At 39.3% G+C, this 18,161-nt stretch overlaps 1 protein-coding gene and 1 non-coding gene across 3 annotated transcripts in view; both read left to right on the top strand.

Annotated features, from left to right (window-relative positions):
• Zkscan8 (zinc finger with KRAB and SCAN domains 8) overlaps positions 1 to 9,661 on the top strand; it is a 31,841-nt gene extending 22,180 nt beyond the window's left edge. Inside the window, exons 1-3 of one of the 2 annotated variants that reach the window (XM_070024359.1) lie at positions 4,924 to 5,011; positions 6,405 to 7,454; positions 9,572 to 9,661. In XM_070024359.1, the coding sequence (XP_069880460.1) occupies positions 6,463 to 7,263 (801 nt within the window). In that variant the 5' untranslated portion in view covers positions 4,924 to 5,011; positions 6,405 to 6,462 and the 3' untranslated portion in view covers positions 7,264 to 7,454; positions 9,572 to 9,661. Of the gene's footprint in view, positions 1 to 4,923; positions 5,012 to 6,404; positions 7,455 to 9,571 lie in introns of those variants that run through there. The other variant, XM_070024360.1, reaches the window with a different exon arrangement.
• An 8,116-nt stretch (positions 9,662 to 17,777) lies between these two features.
• Positions 17,778 to 17,859, top strand: Trnas-gcu (transfer RNA serine (anticodon GCU)). The gene has a single exon. It is a non-coding gene; the product is annotated as a tRNA-Ser (tRNA).
• Positions 17,860 to 18,161: the final 302 nt, after the last annotated feature.

Below are 18,161 nucleotides of genomic sequence, written 5' to 3'. Positions count from 1 at the left end.
ATCCCCTACAGTTTTCCATGCAAATCTATATCTTTTAACGCCTAGATGGTTGTATTTTTTTTTTCTTTCCAGTTTTCTTGCTCTCAAAAACCCTGTGTTGGATAAATCTTCCAAAATGACAAGTCAGACTGTTTTCATGGTATCTCATTTTTCCTCAACACCTGGCAGGTAATTCTTATCAAAGCAGAGGTGTTTCAAGTTCTCCCATACCTTGCCTTCCATGCTTAATCTGCCTCAACCTTCATTACTGTCCAACATCCGCATGCTCACCTTTACTCACTGCATTCATGCATCCTACAGCCTTTCTACAGGCCCCACCTCTGTGCCTTTCTCTTGCTGTTCTATTTTGCTTGGATCATTCTTTGGCCCTAACTCATGTTCATCACTCCCTGTAAAACCTAGATTTCTTTGTATCTCCTGAGTGAGCTGTCCCTGATTGACTTTACTTCACACAGAGCCCTTTCTTATTCTGTGCTGTCTCAACACTTATCTTTTGAGTTTGTACTGTGATCCATGCACTTACCAAAATGTTACTCTGTAGTTATTTTCTAGCAGTCTGTTGTAGTTTCACATTTGTATTTATTTCAAAACTTAAATTGTAAGCTCCTTGAGAGCAGAAATAACTTTGACATTTGTATCACTGCACCCTCTAGTGCCTAGTACAGTGCTGAGCACATTGTAGGCGTTTAATAAAATGCTTGTTGAATTATTGTGTGGATTATTTGTGGCATTATCTATAGAAATTTTAAGCAGTTTTCTGCCTTCGATCACTTTGTATGCTCAAAAGTACAACCTACCCAGGCGCCAATGGCTCACACCTGGAATTCTAGCTTCTCAGGAGGCTGAGATCTGAGGATCACAGTTCAAAGCCAGCCCAGGCAGAGAAGTCCTTGAGACTCTTACCTCCAGTTAACCACCAAAAAACTGAAGTGGGGCCTGGGAAGGTAGGTCAGTGGTAAAGTGCTTGCTTCCCATGCATGAGGCCCTGGGTTCAATTTCCTTAGCACCACATAAACAGAAAAAGCTGGAAGTGGTGCTGTGACTCAAGTGGTAGAGCACTAGCCTTGAGCTAAAAAGCTGAGGTACAGCACCCAGGCCCAGAATTCAAGCCCCACAACTGACCAAAAGCAAAACAAAAACAAAAAACAAACTGGAAGTAGAGCTGTGGCTCAAAGTAGTAGAGTGCTAGCCTTGAGCAAAAAAGTTCAGAGAGAGCACCCAGGCCTGAGTTCAAGCCCCACAACTAACAAAAAATAAAAGTACAGACCTATTTCCATCAAGATTTATTTATACTTAAGAATAGATCAAAAAGAAAAACAAAACAGGTCTAAAGGGGTATGTTTCCAAATTTGAACTTTGAAGCTCTTTGTTTGCTTGGCCAGATTTATTTATGAATTTTTAAAAAAAAATAAAAAGCATTAGAAACTACTGTTTTTAATTGTTAAAGTTATACAATGTTTATGAATAGAATTTGTGGACCTAGAGGTATGACTCAATTGGTAAAGTACCAGCTGTGAATAAAAAAGCCACTCACGACTCTTAAATTCAAGCCCAAGTACTTTTATCAAACAAAGAATAGAATTTTGTATCTGAGTTACGCTTGGAAGAAATGTCTGGTGACATTTTTGAGTGGTCAATAAAGTACAAGGATGCTGCTAACCATCCTGCATGCACAGGACAGCCTCCACAGCAATTACCCAGCCCCAAAGTGTTGAAGGTGGAAAGTGTGTGGTCTAAATATATTCAAAATAGGAGAAAGAAAAGATGAAATACTAGCATTACAATTGGAGACATTAACCATACCAGCCTTTAACAGAATCCTAAGTATATGTGCTTAGTGTTAAGATTATTAAAGAGAGTATAGAGGCATGGCTCAGTTGATAAAGTGCTAGCCAGTGAGAGGAAGTATCATCTACCAAATTCAAATCCCACTCAGATTTTAAAAAAAGATTATTTAAAAAAACTCATAATGTTTAGAGTTCACTGTAACATGTATATTAGCATATTGGATTTTTTTAATGCTCTAGTGCTTTTTGTAGGTACATAATAATTATACATTTCAGTAAGATTAAGGTTGCTTTAACCATTGACCTGCCACCATCCTATATGGCAAGTGTTGCTGAAATACAAATCTAGTTTTAGCCTTTTATATCTTGGCTCATCTTCATGGAATTAGAGGTAAAACTCCGGGAGCTATAGCAAAGGTTGAGGAGTTGTATCAAAGATGTAGCTTTGGGGACAAAAGCTAAATCTCATCTGCCCTTTGTGCAGTTAGTACAAAAGAAGAATTACTAATTCTCTCATTTTACACCAGTATTAATTTGCAATATAAACCATTCCCATAAAGTTTTCACTCTTAGTAAAGGTTACTTAGAAGGCACATGTGTCAGAGGAAATGTGATTCCCTAAATATTAAGTAAGCCATTAAAAATAATTTAATCTTAGCTGGACTATTAGATCAGAGGCAGAAAGAAGCATAGGGAGTTAAAGACCAGCCTGGGCTACATAGCAGGACTCTGTCTCAAAAAAAAAAAAAAAATTTCAAATCAGTCATACTTTTTCAATTTTAAAGAGATCAATCCCAGAGTTAGAAATTGTGGCTTTGGTATGTAATGCCCCCAAAGAACACCATTGCCCACTATGTTCAAATGGTCATAGTTTAAAAATAATACTTTTGGGTGTCATTTAATGTTTCTAAAAATGGAAGCCTGGGAAGGCATATGATTTAACTGTTGCTAGTGGTTCAAGTGGAAATAGAATATAGGTTTCCTGAAGTTTTTCTCCTTGTATATTTGGTCACGTGCCAAGGTCTGACCTTCATTCTGAAGTTTTTAATTCATGTTCTGCCATACGATGAGTTCAAACTACATAAGTCCACCTGAATATTTCATATTAGGATTATTCCCTTTGTATACCCAAAGCAGCTATAATGTCTTGAGTTAAAGTTTTTTACATAAATTAGTAGCCTGTGAGCTTTTGCAGTAACTACACCTGTTCTAAAAATCCTGAACTCCTGTATGGGCCATAGTGTTTGAAAAACACACAGGGTGCATACCAAGGTTGCTTTTTGAAGACCTGAGACCCTGTGGCTCTGGCGGAACTTGTAGAATCCCAAACAGATGTTTTCCACCTGTAATGCCTTTACATTTTATTACTCAGGGCAGTTCTACCCTGAGTAAAAACTCAGAAAGCAAAAACCAGTTTCAACAGGAAAACAGGGCCTTGCTAAAGTCTCATAGGCATGTTGGAATGTAACTGCAAGCCTTGGGTAGAAGAACAACAGCCCTAAATGAAAGCAGGTCCTGTCCGGGAAGTTCTGAGAGACTTCTTTCTGCCCCCTCTACTAAAGCCTCAAGGATGGAATGTGGGCAGGGTTCTCAGGGGCAAATCGTGGTAGGGTGGGGATTATGCCCAAATGCAACTTTCCAAAAGCTTTTTTTTCCCCAAAAGCTTTTGTTGTTGTTTCTTTTTCTTTTTATGCCAGTCCTGAGCCTTGAACTCAGGGCCTGGGCACTGTCCCTGAGCTTTTTTGCTCAAGATTAGTGTACTACCACTAGAACCACAGCTCCACTTCTGGCTTTTTGGTGGCTAATTGGAGAGAAGGGTCTCATAGACTTTCTCTCAGGGCTGACTTCAAAGAGTGATCCTCAGATCTCAGCCCCCTAAATAGAATTTCAGGTGTGAGCCACCAGGGCCCTGCCCAGGGTAGGGAAAAGTTTTCTCACAATGTATTGTTGCAAGAAATTGAGACTGCTTTCCCCCTCAGGACTGTAACCTTGGCTTTTCCTGCTGTCCACCTCTAGTCATAACTACAGATGCATTCCTGGTAATTTTGGCATCACTGGCTGCCCATCAGACCTTCACCTCACTTTTCCAAATGAAAGGGAAGAAACTGAAAATAACTGGGCAGAAGAATTTGGACTCTATGGAAGTGGTGCTGTGGCTCAAGTGGTAGAGTGCTTGCCTTGAGCTGAAGAGCGCAGGGACAGCGCCCAAGCCCAGAGTTCAAGCCCCACAACCCCACAAAAAAAGAATCTAGATTCTTCCACCTCCATTTCTTGTGCCTATGGCATTTTGTTTTGAACGTAGAATAATTTATTTCAACTTGTCAATAAGTTGTCAACTTTCCATTTATCAGTCATTTTCATGCATACTAAGGCCAGGCCTTCAGCAACTTTGGTAGAGTTCCTTAGTAACTCCCCCTCCAGAAGGCATTCATTAAGAGGCAATGGTAGGGAAATTCCCTTAGCAGACCATGGGGGTGGGGGGGAGGAGGTGTGTGTGTGTGTGTGTGTGTGTGTGTGTGTGTGTGTGTGTGTGTGTGTGTGTGTGTGTGTGTGTGTGTGTGTGTCCCCTCCCCCTCCCCCCTCTATTAGTCATTGTGCTATACTGTCTGTCATTAAGTAAAAGAATGTTTCTTTTACTGAAGAATTCCTAAAGAAGAGCTCTTCAAGGGAATCAGTGAATTGCAGGCACGGATTATAGAAAAGCTGAGCGGAAAGTTGAGCGTCTGCGTTTTTTAGAGAAGTCAGTTTTGATGGTCTCCAGCCTGGCCTGCTCGGGGCAGCTGGAGCCAGCGCTGATCCCTTGCCAGTACTGGGAGTGGGAACAGCACCGCTGGAGGGAGGGAGGCCTGGTTGGCAGGCGGAGAGGCTACACTCAGGACTTGGCATTCTATAGTCTCCTGAAGGCTCCATGAGTAACATCATAGGGGCTGTTATCAGTGGTCTGACCTCAGAGGTTTCCCTTGCTTCTCAGTGTTCTATATGGAGGGGGACGGGTTAGCGTCGCCCCTACAGGATTAGAGGAAAGAAAAGGCGTAAAACGTCTTCTAGGGAATAACGAGAACCCTTGCTTCACACCCTCCATTCACGTGAGCTCACGAACCACTGAGAGGGAAGCCTCCGGGGTCCTAGAGTAGATCGCCGAGCGCTCGGGGATTCCGTCGGCCTCTCTAGGCCGGCGGCGGCACTCCATTTCTTAGTCCATGGGGGTAATCACAGTTTTCCAGGTGAGTTACCTCTGAACTTTGCCACAGGGTTTTGCTTGGCATTAGGGGGAGAAGCCATGGTACCGTTCCAGGTTGCCCAGGCCTGTCCTTTCTCTTCCCTCGCACCCCTTCTCTCTCTCCTGTCCCCTTCCATCCCCTTGCTGGCCTTACTGCCCTTTTTTTTCTTATCCTCCCTTTGCATCTCTCTTTTTTCTCCTCCCTAGCCTCCATTACATTTTCCTTCCCTTCCGTTCTTCTGATTCCCTCCCCACGACTTCCCCCTCAGAGACCCTGGGAGAAGGAGAAACTGGGCCAGTCATTTGGGTCTAATCTCAGATTCTCCCAGGCTGGCAAGACTCTTAGTCTCAGAAACGACCTTGACTCCTTTTTCTATTCAGATATTCATTTCTATTGGTCTTGTGTCCTCTGCTCTCGCTCTGGCATTGTTGTTTTGTTTGTCTGTTTGGGACAGAAGTTACTGGATTGGGGATAGGAAGACCACAGAGGTGAAATACTATTTTCATCACAATAAAAGTGTATACTGTCAACATTTCTAAAACTATTTGTAGCATGAAAAAGGCAGAGATAGTTATTGGGAGATATGGATGGATGGATGGATAACATTTGAAGTCAAAATTAAGTTTATGCAGAGGTGGTAAAAGTGTCATTAGTGTACCAAGTTCTCCATTGATCTGCTCCATAATGACAATATGGGCTGGTGGGACTCAGTGAAAGGTTTACTCTGTTACAGAGAAGACAAAGCTTCCCTGTTGCTGAGATACTGTTGGTAATAGCAACAACAGCAGCTACAATTGTGGCACTGTAAAGAGCATTTCTCTTATTGTCTGCATGTCTTTTCAGTTCAAGTAATGGAAAACATATCTGCCAGTGTTATAGTCATTTTTTTCACATTTATTTGTTAAATTTGTGTTTCTTTTGCCAATTGTATTCCCATGCTCCTTCATCTACCAAAATGGCAAATCTCTTCCATTTCTGTTGTTTTAAACATATTTTTAATATTAAAAAGTCTTCAAAGTAGGAGGTATACATTTTTGTTTAAGACTATGGCTCAAATCTAGGACCTGATATATGGCAGCCAGTCTACCATTGAGTTATATCACAGCCTCTGTGTGTGTATAAAATTGTATTTATATACATATAGATTAATTTTTATTTCTCATATTCAGATTCTCTCTTATGTACTTTACCAGACAACATGGAAAGAGTCTTTGGGGCCAGATGTTTATTGTTATGTAATTTTACTCTGTCTTGGTCCAGGGTGAATGAAAACATACGAATCCCATATGATTTGTGCATCCTAGGATTATTTAGCATGATTTTTTTCGAAGTCTGTATCACATTATAATCCCATGCCAGCAGAGGATAAAGTATATTTCTAAAATCTTTATTTCAGGAATCAAGACCAGAGTTGTGAACCAAGTATTGACTTTGAAGGAAAGATTCTTGTAAGAATGGACCCACACATCTCTAGCATACATGAGGATTCTTTACAGATTCCTGAGTATGGAAAAGTCCCTCAATATGAGAAACAGTTAGAAAAGCAGGAGAGTAGGCCCATAGAAGAAAAAAAGTATAAGTGCAATGAGTGTGGAAAAAAGTTTGCCCAGAGTTCAGGCTTAGTTCGACATCAGAGAATCCACACTGGAGAGAAACCTTATGCATGTGATCACTGTGGAAAAGCATTCAGTGTGCGCTCAACCCTCACTGTGCATGAAAGAATCCACACTGGGGAGAAGCCTTATGCTTGTAATGAGTGTAAGAAAGCCTTCAGTGTCAGGGCACACCTGATTATACATCAGAGAATCCACAATGGAGAGAAGCCCTATGACTGCAATGAGTGTGGCAAAGCATTTAGCGTGAGCTCAGACCTTATCAAACATCAGAGGATCCATACTGGTGAGAAACCATATGAGTGTGATGAGTGTGGGAAAGCTTTCAGCGTGAGCTCAGCCCTCATCAAACATCAGAGAATCCACACAGGAGAGAAACCATATGAATGTAAAGAGTGTGGAAAAGCCTTCTATGTGAACTCAGCTCTGATTAATCATCAGAGGATTCACTCTGGAGAAAAGCCCTATGAGTGTGGAGAGTGTGGAAAAGCATTCAGTCAGATCTCAACCCTTATCCATCACCAGAGAATCCATACTGGAGAAAAACCATATGAGTGTGATGAGTGTGGGAAAGCTTTCCGAGGAAGCTCTAATCTTATCAAACACCAGAAAATCCATACCAAAGGAAAGTGTCACCAGTGATGAATGGAGTGAAGACATTCTAGAGAGCTTTTGGTGCCTCAAAAGAAGAGTATGAATGACTTTTTTAAAGTGCCTTGATTGACTCTTCCTGGGGATACTGGAGAAGTAAGAAGTCACAGAAATCAGATCCATCAGCATAGTTTAAGGCTCTAAAATCATGTCTGCTTAGGTGCAAGTTTATAACTCGTAAGGTAAAACTTTAAGAATCATAATTCCATAATGAAGTTTATATTGGTTTAGTAAGAATGGAGTTTAATTAAGTATTTGTTTCTCTAATTATAAGGGACCTATTACTAGAAAGGTTGACTTTCTCTTTTTTTTTCAAATTTTTTATTGTGATTAAGTGGTTACATAATCTCCCAAATTTCACAGTATTGTGGGATAGTGATGCTTAGTTAAAGTCACAAATGGAGTTTAATTAAATATTTTGTTTAATTATAAGAGACCGATTACTAGAAAGGTAGACTATCTCTTTAGGTAGATATTTCGTGTGTGTGTGTGTGTGTGTGTGTGTGTGTGTGTGTGTAGATATTTCGTGTGTGTGTGTGTGTGTGTGTTACTGAGTATTGAACCAGGAGCCTTGTGCCTTTTAGGCAAGCACTCTGCCATTGAACTACACCCCAGCCCATAGGTAGATAATTCTTTATGATTGTTCTTGCTTAAAAAAGCCCTAAGTAGTTAAGCACCTATAGCTCATGCCTATAGTCCTAACACTCAGATCTGAGGCTGAGATCTGGAAGAACATGATTCAAGGCCATCCTAGGCAGAAAAGTTTGCTAGACTATATCTCCACAATAACTAGCAAGATGTGAATCAACTGGTAGAATGTCAGGCCCTAAGTTCAAACCCCAATACCACCTCTAAGGAAAGGAGCAGAGGGGAGGAGAAGTGAGGAGAAAGGAAGAGAAGGGAGAGGAAGGGAGGAGAAAGGGAAGGGAAGGTAGGGGAAGGGAAAGGAAGGGAAGGGAGAAAAAGAGAATGAAAGAAAGAGACAGAAGGAAAGAGAGAAAAGAGAGAGGGGAGGAAGGAAGAGAGAGGGAAGGAGGAAGAAAGAGGGAGAAAGGAAGGAGAAAAAGGAGAGGCAAGAAGGAGAAAGGAAGAGAAAAGAAAAAAGCCTTCAATCTTTGCTGATCAAAGTAAGCCCCTAAACTTGACTGAGATTCCTGAACCAAAACTAAACAAAGGAAAAACAATCTTCCAAGGAGTTTCTTGGCAGGGGCTTCTAACTTCTCACCCTTGGTCTTCAGTGTTTCTCTTAACTGCAGTGTGGCATATTCAAAGGCTTATAGCTATGAGAATGGGACAAGCTTGGAGATTGGTTTTTGAATTGGGGTTTGCCTTGGGTTTTAAGGCAACTTTCAAGGAAATTATGTGAAGAATCACACCTAACATCAACTCAGAGAGCTTTTGTCTGAGGGATGATAAAAAAGTTAATGAACTTAAGTTAGAAAATGTTTTTGTTGTTTGGTGAGAATCCCAGTAGAGCTGCCTAAAAGTCCATACTCTAATTTCTTGCCCCTGATCCTCTCTACGTATATGTAGGAGAGAAGTCTTGACTTTAAAATTACTTGGTTCATGTTTTCCTGTTTTAACTAATTTCTTACTTCTAGTTAACAGACCTGAAATTCTTTTGAGAGTTGAAAGTTAACTCACTTAAGATGAGTACTCATTGGTAGAAATTATTGCAGATTGATGGATAAGTAGGAAAGAACACTCTGAGAAGGTGAAATGATGTTCACTTTTGGAGGAGGGCTCCGTGTTACAGAACACAATTTATTCTGAATTCTGTCAGCACTTCAGGCTTGCCAGCTGTAAGGCACACTTGCTCTATAAAGTTTCTGGCATTGGTAGAATGCTGGCCATCGCATCCAAGGAACTTTAAGCCTAGATAAAAAGACAGAAGAGGTCAAAGTCCTAAAACTCCCAAGTTTTTTGTTTATCTCTCTTGGAGTGCTGGAAATTAAACCTAGGACTTCGTATATGTTAAGCAAGTGCTCTATCACTTAGCTACATTTCCAGCTGAGCTCACGTTGAAGAAATAGAACCTCACTCACGACACTAATCATGTTAGAGAACATAATGCACACACACTTATGAGCAGAATGTGAAGGTCTTCAGCAAAACACCAACAAATTTTCTCTGCTGTGCTAGGGTGAAATTGTGATTTCCTCTGCTCTGCTTCCTGCCTTTGGTAATTAATTGAAGGAGACTATGACTCTTTGAGGCTATGTGGCTATGCCATCGCTCCATTTCTTTGTTGCTTCTAGTGTTTACCTTTCTTACCCCTGATATCTTGGTTTGTTTCTAGGATAGAAGTTTGCAGAGTGCTTTGGATAAAAATAGCCTTCAAGGATCATCATTGAAATAATGTCATATCCTACCCTAAGTCAACAGAATTATAAATACAAAACAGTGAGTGGTAAGTATTCTGAAGACTTTGAAAGAGCAAAAAAACATTTTACTGAAAAGGTTAGTGTGAATATAAGACTGAGCCTTATACCAGGTATTAGTAATACAAAAATAAATGAAATAACACTCTACTCTAGGGGAACTTACAGTCTATTTGGGGACAAGAGAATAGAATTGACTAGAGAATAGAATAGAAGAGTAGAGTAGAAAGAATAGAAAGAAAAAAGGAGAGAAGAGAAAGAGTAGACTTGATTTATATGAACATAATTCCTGGTGGCTCAACTCTTGGCAGATCAGCTCAGCTCTTGGCACTACCTTCTCTCTATTTCAAAAGTATCTTGGCTTTTCTTGGCCCTGTACATTTTCCTATAAATTTTAGAATCAACCTTCAAAAATATAATATATGAGGAGCATGGATCAAATCCAGCCCAAACAGGAGGTTCCATGAAGGTCTTATCTTCAATTAATCACCAAAAAAAACCCAGAAATAGTGCTGAGCTTAAGTGGTAGGGTGTTAGCCTTGAGCAAAAGGAGCCCAGGGACAGTGACCATGCCCAGAGTTCAAGCCCCAGGGCTGGCAAAAAAAAATTATATATGCATATATATGAGGTATAGAGAGAGAGTGAGAAAGATAGATTTTTTAATTAAGATGGTATTCTTTTTTACATTAATCAAGAAAATCAAGGAAATGGCGCTGTGGCTCAAGTGGTAGAGCACTCGCCTTGAGCTGAAGAGCTGAGGGACAGCGCCCAGGCCCAGAGTTCAAGCCCCACAACCAACCAAAAAAAAAAAAAGAAAGAAGAAAATCAACATTTTAGCAAGTCTTCCATTCTGTAAACATGGTATAGCTTTTCATTTCTTTAGGATCTTTAAAAAAATTATCCCAGCACTATTTTATTGTCTTCTCAGTAGATGTTTCCAATATCTTTGTTAATTTTATTTCTATTTGATAATTTTCCATGTGTGTAAACAGAGTGGTCTCTTTGTTTTTATATATTGACTCTGTATCTGTATCTAACTATAGATGGTAAATTTCTCTCTCTTTTTTTTTTTTTTTTTCCTCCGTCATGGGGCTTGAACTCTGGGCCTGGGCGCTGTCCCTGCACTTTTTAGCTCAAGGTTAGCACTCTACCACAGCGCCACTTCCTGTTTTCTGGTGGCTTATTGGAGATAAGAGTCTCATGGACTTTCCTGCCTGGGCTGTCTTTGAACCGTGATCCTCAGATCTCAGCCTCCTGAGTAGCTAGGATTACGGTCATGAGCCACCAGTAACCGACAGTAAATTTCTCTTTTCAGAGATATAATTAAGACAGTTAAACAATGAAGTTGATTTGAAGGTTCTAGCAACTAAGAAGCATCTAACTTGCCTGCAATTTCTACAAAAAAGAAAGGAAATATAACAGATATTTGCTTGGATTCCTTTCCAACTTTCAAATTTTTATAATCTCTCCAAATACATAATAAAGTACTTTGTTAATGTGAGGGCCTTTTCTTTGGTCTACTGTTCTCCATATTACATTCATAGAGGATCTTGATTCATATTGAATCTCCACCTTCTGTTTGCTTTTATTAGTACTATTACTACCAATAACTATCATTTGATATGAACTGCTCTGTTCCAGATATTTTTCCTGACTAAATGTTCAGATACAGAGAAAAGAATAAACAAAAGGTAATGCTCTATAAACTCATTTTGAGAATGTTAACAAAAAAGAACAGGAAAACAACCCAGGGAAAGCAGAAAATAGAGCCGAGAGCATGGTGGCACATACCTGTAATCCCAGTACAGAGGAAACTGAGATAGGAGAATCACCAGTGAAAACCAGCCTAAGTTACATAGTGAAACCCTGTCTCAAAAAACAAAGCACAAAATAAAAAATATTAAAAGCATAAATTAATGAAAAGACAAACATGGAATTATATAAAGCTCTCACATATAAAGATTTGTATTTCAGGTTGACTCTGTAGACTATTCTCTTGTATGCTCCATTTGAATCCCCCTTTCTGCCTTTAAGAAAAAGAAGCCAATTGTGTGATTCACCTGTTCTTTCAGGTAATGACTTCTGACCTCAATAACTCACCTATTTTTTCAGGTAATAAATTCTGGAATCTGTATCAAAACTTTCTGGAAGAAGCTCAACTCAGAGGATGATGCCAAGGGAACTAAATAAGAAAACTTTTAGCAGCCCCACATTGAATAAATCTAAATAATTTACTCAAGGCACCCCTTTTGAGTTAGCAGATATATTTACTCAAGCTAAAGAAAATATTTTTATCTGATAAAGGGACTTAGGCATCTCAGAATTGTAAAACTCAGCCCTGCTGGTGCTGGTTAGACACCCTCCATTCATTTTGCACAAATTTTTCAGCTTCAACTGTCATAAAAGAAGCAGCCTCTCACTGTAAGTAATAAGCTCTGCCACATCAAAAACTGACTTAAGCATCTGTATATCCTAACTGAAGGAGAGCCCTGTGAATATCCATAGGGATACTGAAGGCCCTTCAGTGTATATGATTATTTCACCAAACAAGACAGAAGCCTTCCTAGGAAAATATCCCATGAAAATGAAGAATGTTACAAAACCTTCAGATTACTGCAAGGATCTTGTCAGAATCATAGAACTCATGGATCTCTTCAGTGTGAGGGTCTTCTGCATAGACTCCAGTTTCACTAAACATGAGCAGGTTTGTTTTAGACAGGGGCCTTATCTATATCATTAGTCTTATCCATGTCATTAGCCTTAAAGTACTATGTTAAATACCACCAAATCTGCACTGGTGAAAATAAAACCTATGTGTGTGAAGAGTGTAGTAAAAGAGTCCATTGTAGTTCATACACACATGTGGTAAATTAAGGATGCTATGGAAAGTATTTGGAAACCAGCACTTATCAGAAGAAAATCTGCAAGTAAAAACATGGGAGGGCTATCATTAAAAGCTCAATCTACCCATCAGAAAAACCACACTGGAATAAAACTCTACTCCTGTACCAAATCTTACAATGTTCTCCAGTGCTTCAAGGCCATCAGAAGTCTACATGGAGAAAAGCTATTTATTTGTCTGTCTATCTATTTATTTATTTATTTATTTTTGCCAGTCCTGAAGCTTGAACACAGGGCCTGAGTACTGTCCCTGGGCTGCTTTTAACTCAAGACTAATGCTCTACCAGTTTTATTTATTATTTATTCATTCCAGTTTTATTTATTTATTCATTCATTCATTCATTTATTTGTTAGTTTAGTGGAGGTAAGTATCTCATAGACTTGCCTGGTAGGGGCTAGTTTTGATCTTTGATCCTCAGATCTCAGTCTCTTGAGTAGTTAGGATTGCAGATATTAGCCACTGGTGACAAGCATAAAGCTCTTTTAATGTGTGAAAGCCTTCAGTCGCGCTCTCCCCTGTAAATAAAAAAAAAAAAAAAAAAAAAAAAAAGATCAGATCTTCATCAAACATCAGAGTCCACACTGGGTAGAAACCTTATAGCTGGTCAAATGTGTGAAAAAACCTTTTGACCTTACCAAACATCAAATGCACAACAAAACATGAAATTTAATAATCAAGTACATACCAAAGGTAAAAGATTTTTATTTTTTCTGGGCTGGGAAGGTGGCTCAGTGGTACAGCGCTTGCCTTGCATGCATGAGGCCCTGGGTTCAATTCGTCAGCACCACATAAGCAGAAAAAGCCGGAAGTAAAAGCCAGAAGTGGCACTGTGGCTCAAGTGGTAGAGTGCTAGCCTTGAGCTGTAGAGCTAAGGGACAGTGCCCAGGCCCAGAGTTCAGGACTAACAACAACAACAAAAAAAGATTTTCTTGGCCATAAAGCGCCAGTGGCTCACGCCTATAATCCTAGCTACTGAAGAGGCTGAGATCTGAGGATCGCGGTTCAAAGCCAGCCCGGGCAGGAAAGTCCGTGAGACTCATCTCCAATAAACCACCAGAAAACCAGAAGTGGCACTGTGGCTCAAGTGGTAGAGCGCTGGCCTTGAGCTGAAGAGCTGAGGGACAGCGACCAAGCCCAGAATTCAAGCCCCACAACGGACAAAAAAAGAAAGAAAGAAAAATGCTGAGCTGAGATTTGAGGGTCATGTTCAAAGCCAGCCCACGCAGGAAGGTCCATCAGATTCTTACCTACAATTACAAAAAAAAAAAGCTAGAAGTGGATCTGTAGCTGAAGTGGTAGATTGCTAGCCTTGAGTGAAAAAAAGCTAAGAGACAGCACTAAGGAACTGAGTTCAAACTCCAGTACTGCCCCCACCCCCCAAAAAAAGAAAAAGGAAAAACATGAAGTTACTGTAACTGGTATGACTTTTCTGTGACATCGCTGGATGTTTATGACACATCTTTTCATTTTCTATTGTAAAGGTAAATCATTGTGACAAGTATCACAACCAGGGATAATTAAAACATTTGTCACATTGGGAGATTTTATTTGAAATTCATGATAATTAAAATACTTTAAAAAACTTTTGTCTAGCTACCTTTTTTTTTTTTTTTTTTTTTTTTAAGAAAAGGCTGTGTGAGGCCCAGGTATGGTGGCCTTGTAATTCTAGCCACTTAAAAGAATCAAGGTTCAAATTTAGGAAGGACACCTAACTAATTTCCCCAAAACTACTCATTGATTTGGCTTTATCCAGTCATGTAGGACAGGAGTGGAAAAACTGGAATATGAGGAGATCACCTGATTGGCCTCAGAGCTGAAGTGCAGATAAATAAACAAGTGATGAGAGCTAAAACACAGGAACAAAGACAAGGCATTAAAAGAGAATTTTGCTCAGATTCTGATTCATAGAGGTTCATAATCAAATGTCTTCCTAGAAATTTTATGCTCTCCCTGAGGAAATGGAAACTGTAATCCAGATCCACACTGAGAAAAGATGGGAAGGGTCTTGGTCCCCTATAACTCAGCAAGAATTGAGAAATAATCTTAGCTTTTGTATGAAGAATATCCAGGCATTTTACTCAATTGGAGAAGGGGTGATAAATGCCATCACTGTGGTATAGAATACACTTGAGAACATTTTTTTTCCACTGCCTTGAAATAGTCTGTGAAATCAGACTGCTCATATATAGTGTCAGCCAGTTTCAGCCAAATGTAAGATGGAACTCATATAAAAAATGGTGTGGTTCAAGTGGTAAAGTACCTGCCTAGCAAGCTCAAAGCTCTGAGTTTAAACCCCAGTACCATCAAGGGGAAAAAAGGTTCTTATTAATATCTTACTTGATATTATTACTTGATTTATTAAATCTACTGTTCACTTCTAAGTTAATATCTTCATTTCAGGACATCCTTTGCTGTCACTACTCATCTGACTAAATAATTTATTTCAATTTGTCTTTATTTTAAAATTTTAATGACTAGTAACCGTACTCATTAAATAAAAGGTATTAAAAGGTACAAAAATATTTATACAGAAAGTTTAAAAGTTTCATAGCCCTACTGTCTGATATACCAGCTATTAACAATTGGTACTCATCTATCAGAGTATTTTTTGTTTATGTCATCAATGTCTTCTGGAAGGTACAAAAGTTTCATTCCCAGTATGTATTTGTGTGTGTATACATGCATATATGTGTCAAGAAAGACTTGAAAATACTGAGCTATATTGAACACTTTAACTCCTAAAGATATGCACAATGACTATGTGTATGAGACATATTATGCATCCATAAGGTGTATTATGCATACATAATACACCTTTGAATACAATATGAAAGCTCTAAGTTTAAGACCATTAAGCTAAAGCTAAATGGCCCTCATTGATATTAAGCATGTACTCAATCTATCACCTGACAAAAACAAACAAACAAACAAACAAAACACTATGTATTCTAGTCTACAGCTTACCCTTCTAAACTGAACAGAGGAAAAATAATTGAAAGTTACTATATTGAAATTTTAAGCACACACTCACATTTTGCTTTGTTATACATTATTTTACTTGAAAGACCCCAGACTCACTGGGAAGCTTTCTTTAACGGGAGGACACCCCAAGAACCAAGACTTCAAGCCAGCAGCTGCAAAAAGCAAGAGGAGTTTATTTGGCATTTGCCCAAACAGGCTCCCTGTCCAGGGCAGACAGGAAGCCCCGAGCAGCGGTTACAGGCACTGTTATAGGCAAAAACCACACGATTAGCATAAGACCCCAGGTTCTCCGGGATTGGCTCAGTTTACTACACGGGGAAGTTTATAACACTCTTTGTAATATTGGCTCAGGGCAAATCTAGGGGTAGCGGTCACCCTGGAGGGGAGTTTACATAGTTACAGGCTTGTGATTGATTAACATTTGGCCTAATTTGTTGGGCTCACCAGATGGTCCTTATCTTGAGCCCCCTAAACCGAGAATTTTTTACACAGGAATGCGGAGGAACATATTCTTTGTTCCTTATCTTGGGTCCCATTTGGCCACCTGGGGAATTTACTTGTTAGTTCTTTATTTAGGACTACAGAGCTTGTCCCAGGGCCGACATCTAGGCTCTGAAACTTTTTATTTATCTCCAGGGAGGGGAAAGGGTCAGTGCTAGCGCAAGCAAGTTTACAGAAGCAAAACCAGCAGTTAGCAATTGTAAAATGTAACTCTAATTTTTAATCTTTCATACTAAGTATTCCATTTTAATTAATTGTCAACTGTTAAAAGTAGTGCTGTACAGTATGTATATTTTTCTAGTGTGATTCTCTAATACTGAATTAACTATTAGGTTGAAAGGACATGAGCTTTATAATTCTTTTTTTCTTTCCACGCTGAGGATTGAACTCAGAACCTCATGCACACTGTACAAGTGCTCTACCACTTGTGAGCTACATCACCAGAGCCAGAACTTTATACATTTTAATAGGGCTTAATAAAATTATGTATCAACTTGGCTGAGCCAATTTAAATTTTCATGGGCAAAATTTCAGAAATGTAAAGTGAAAGTAGGGAAAGATAGATGATATATTAATATTTTAACTATCCTTACATATGTTAGATAAACTGGCTTCAAATTCATTCATCCACCATTTGATTTGGGAGAGGGTCTTTTTTTCTACTAGGTTGCCTTTCCTTATTGGATAGAATTGCAGATAATTAGCTAGCACTTTATTATTTGTTGTTAGTATAGTAATAAAAACAACTTCTGATAATGTTAAATGACACAGTGTTTACTATTTGCCAGACAATATTCTAAGCATATCACTAACTTTCCCTCACCCAATATCACTTCACGATTTTTTTCTTAAAAATAAGGTTTATTAACCTAAGAGTTTTAATTAATTAAAAATACCTTTTCACCTTAGTTCTGGTGTCAATTCTTTTTTATTAAACCTAAAATATTTCATTAATTCATTATTGCAACAGTTGTTGTCTGTTCACTCTGACACTGGTGTAATATTCTGACCATAACACATACATTCCCTACCTTGCAACTTGTCTAAGTCAAACTATCAGTGAAACTCTTATTCAGTTAATAGTAGAAATAGTAAGAGTGGAACCAGTCTTGCCCTAGATACAAAGACTGCCTTTTCCACTGTCCTGACCAAAGTCAGATTAGCCCATTAGGGTGATTTCAGTTCACTGTTTCTTTTCAAAACATGTTCACACTTGCTGCTGATTTATTACATAGACTGGTCAATGGCCAAGTCGAAGAGAAAGCTAACAAAAAAAAAAAAAAAGGAGGGGGTGGGGGTGGGGGTCCTAGCTTATTACAGAAGCAAAAGAAAAAAGAATCTGAGTGACGTTTCCAGAACCTCTCAGAAACCGGGAAAACGTGAGTTCTGCTCGCCAAAACAGGAAAATCGACTTCCAATGCAGAATGCAAATGAAGCTGCAGAGAAATGAGGTGAAGGTTCCCTTTATCATTGGGGCCTCCCTCTGCTAGGCATCTGCTAGCGCTGCGTTAGGAGGACTTTGCTTCCTTCAAAGTATGCTGGACACTGGCTCAACCTATTAAGTACTTGCCAAATGAATTCACTCAAGTTTTGTGGTGATTGTAAATGCACTGTGTGACGCCTGACTCAGACAGTGATGGTGATGATTAAGCAAGGGAAGGGCTATTAAATGTTTTAAAACAAGAAGTGCCTGGGAGCCCTGTAGGGTGGAACAGATCAAGCTGACAAGAAGCCCATGTGACGAGGTGGCCGAGTGGTTAAGGCGATGGACTGCTAATCCATTGTGCTCTGCACGCGTGGGTTCGAATCCCATCCTCGTCGGGATCTGAGTTCTTTTCTTTACTCCAAGAATCCTAAACAATGGGTACTTTTCCCCTTAGGGAGTTAATTCCTTATTCCCCATCCAGTTAAGCGATTCTAAACTCCCCATCTCCTTAAATCCTTACTGATTCTAGCTTCCAACTTCAATTTGTTTGATTTATTTGATTCCTGGTTCATTCCCACACCAAAGTTTCCCTCCCTCGTAAATTTGCTCAGCAGATTTTCCCAACTAAGGGAAGAATGAATCAATTGAGGACTTCTGAAAAGTTTTGCCCAACCAACCTAAAGTAACTGTTGCAATT

The sequence above is a fragment of the Dipodomys merriami genome, unplaced genomic scaffold, assembly GCF_024711535.1.
Source record: "Dipodomys merriami isolate MVZ:Mamm:240054 unplaced genomic scaffold, mDipMer1.0.p SCAF_16, whole genome shotgun sequence".
Classification (NCBI taxonomy): Eukaryota; Metazoa; Chordata; class Mammalia; order Rodentia; family Heteromyidae; genus Dipodomys; species Dipodomys merriami.
This window is presented reverse-complemented; position numbering and strand designations above follow the sequence as displayed.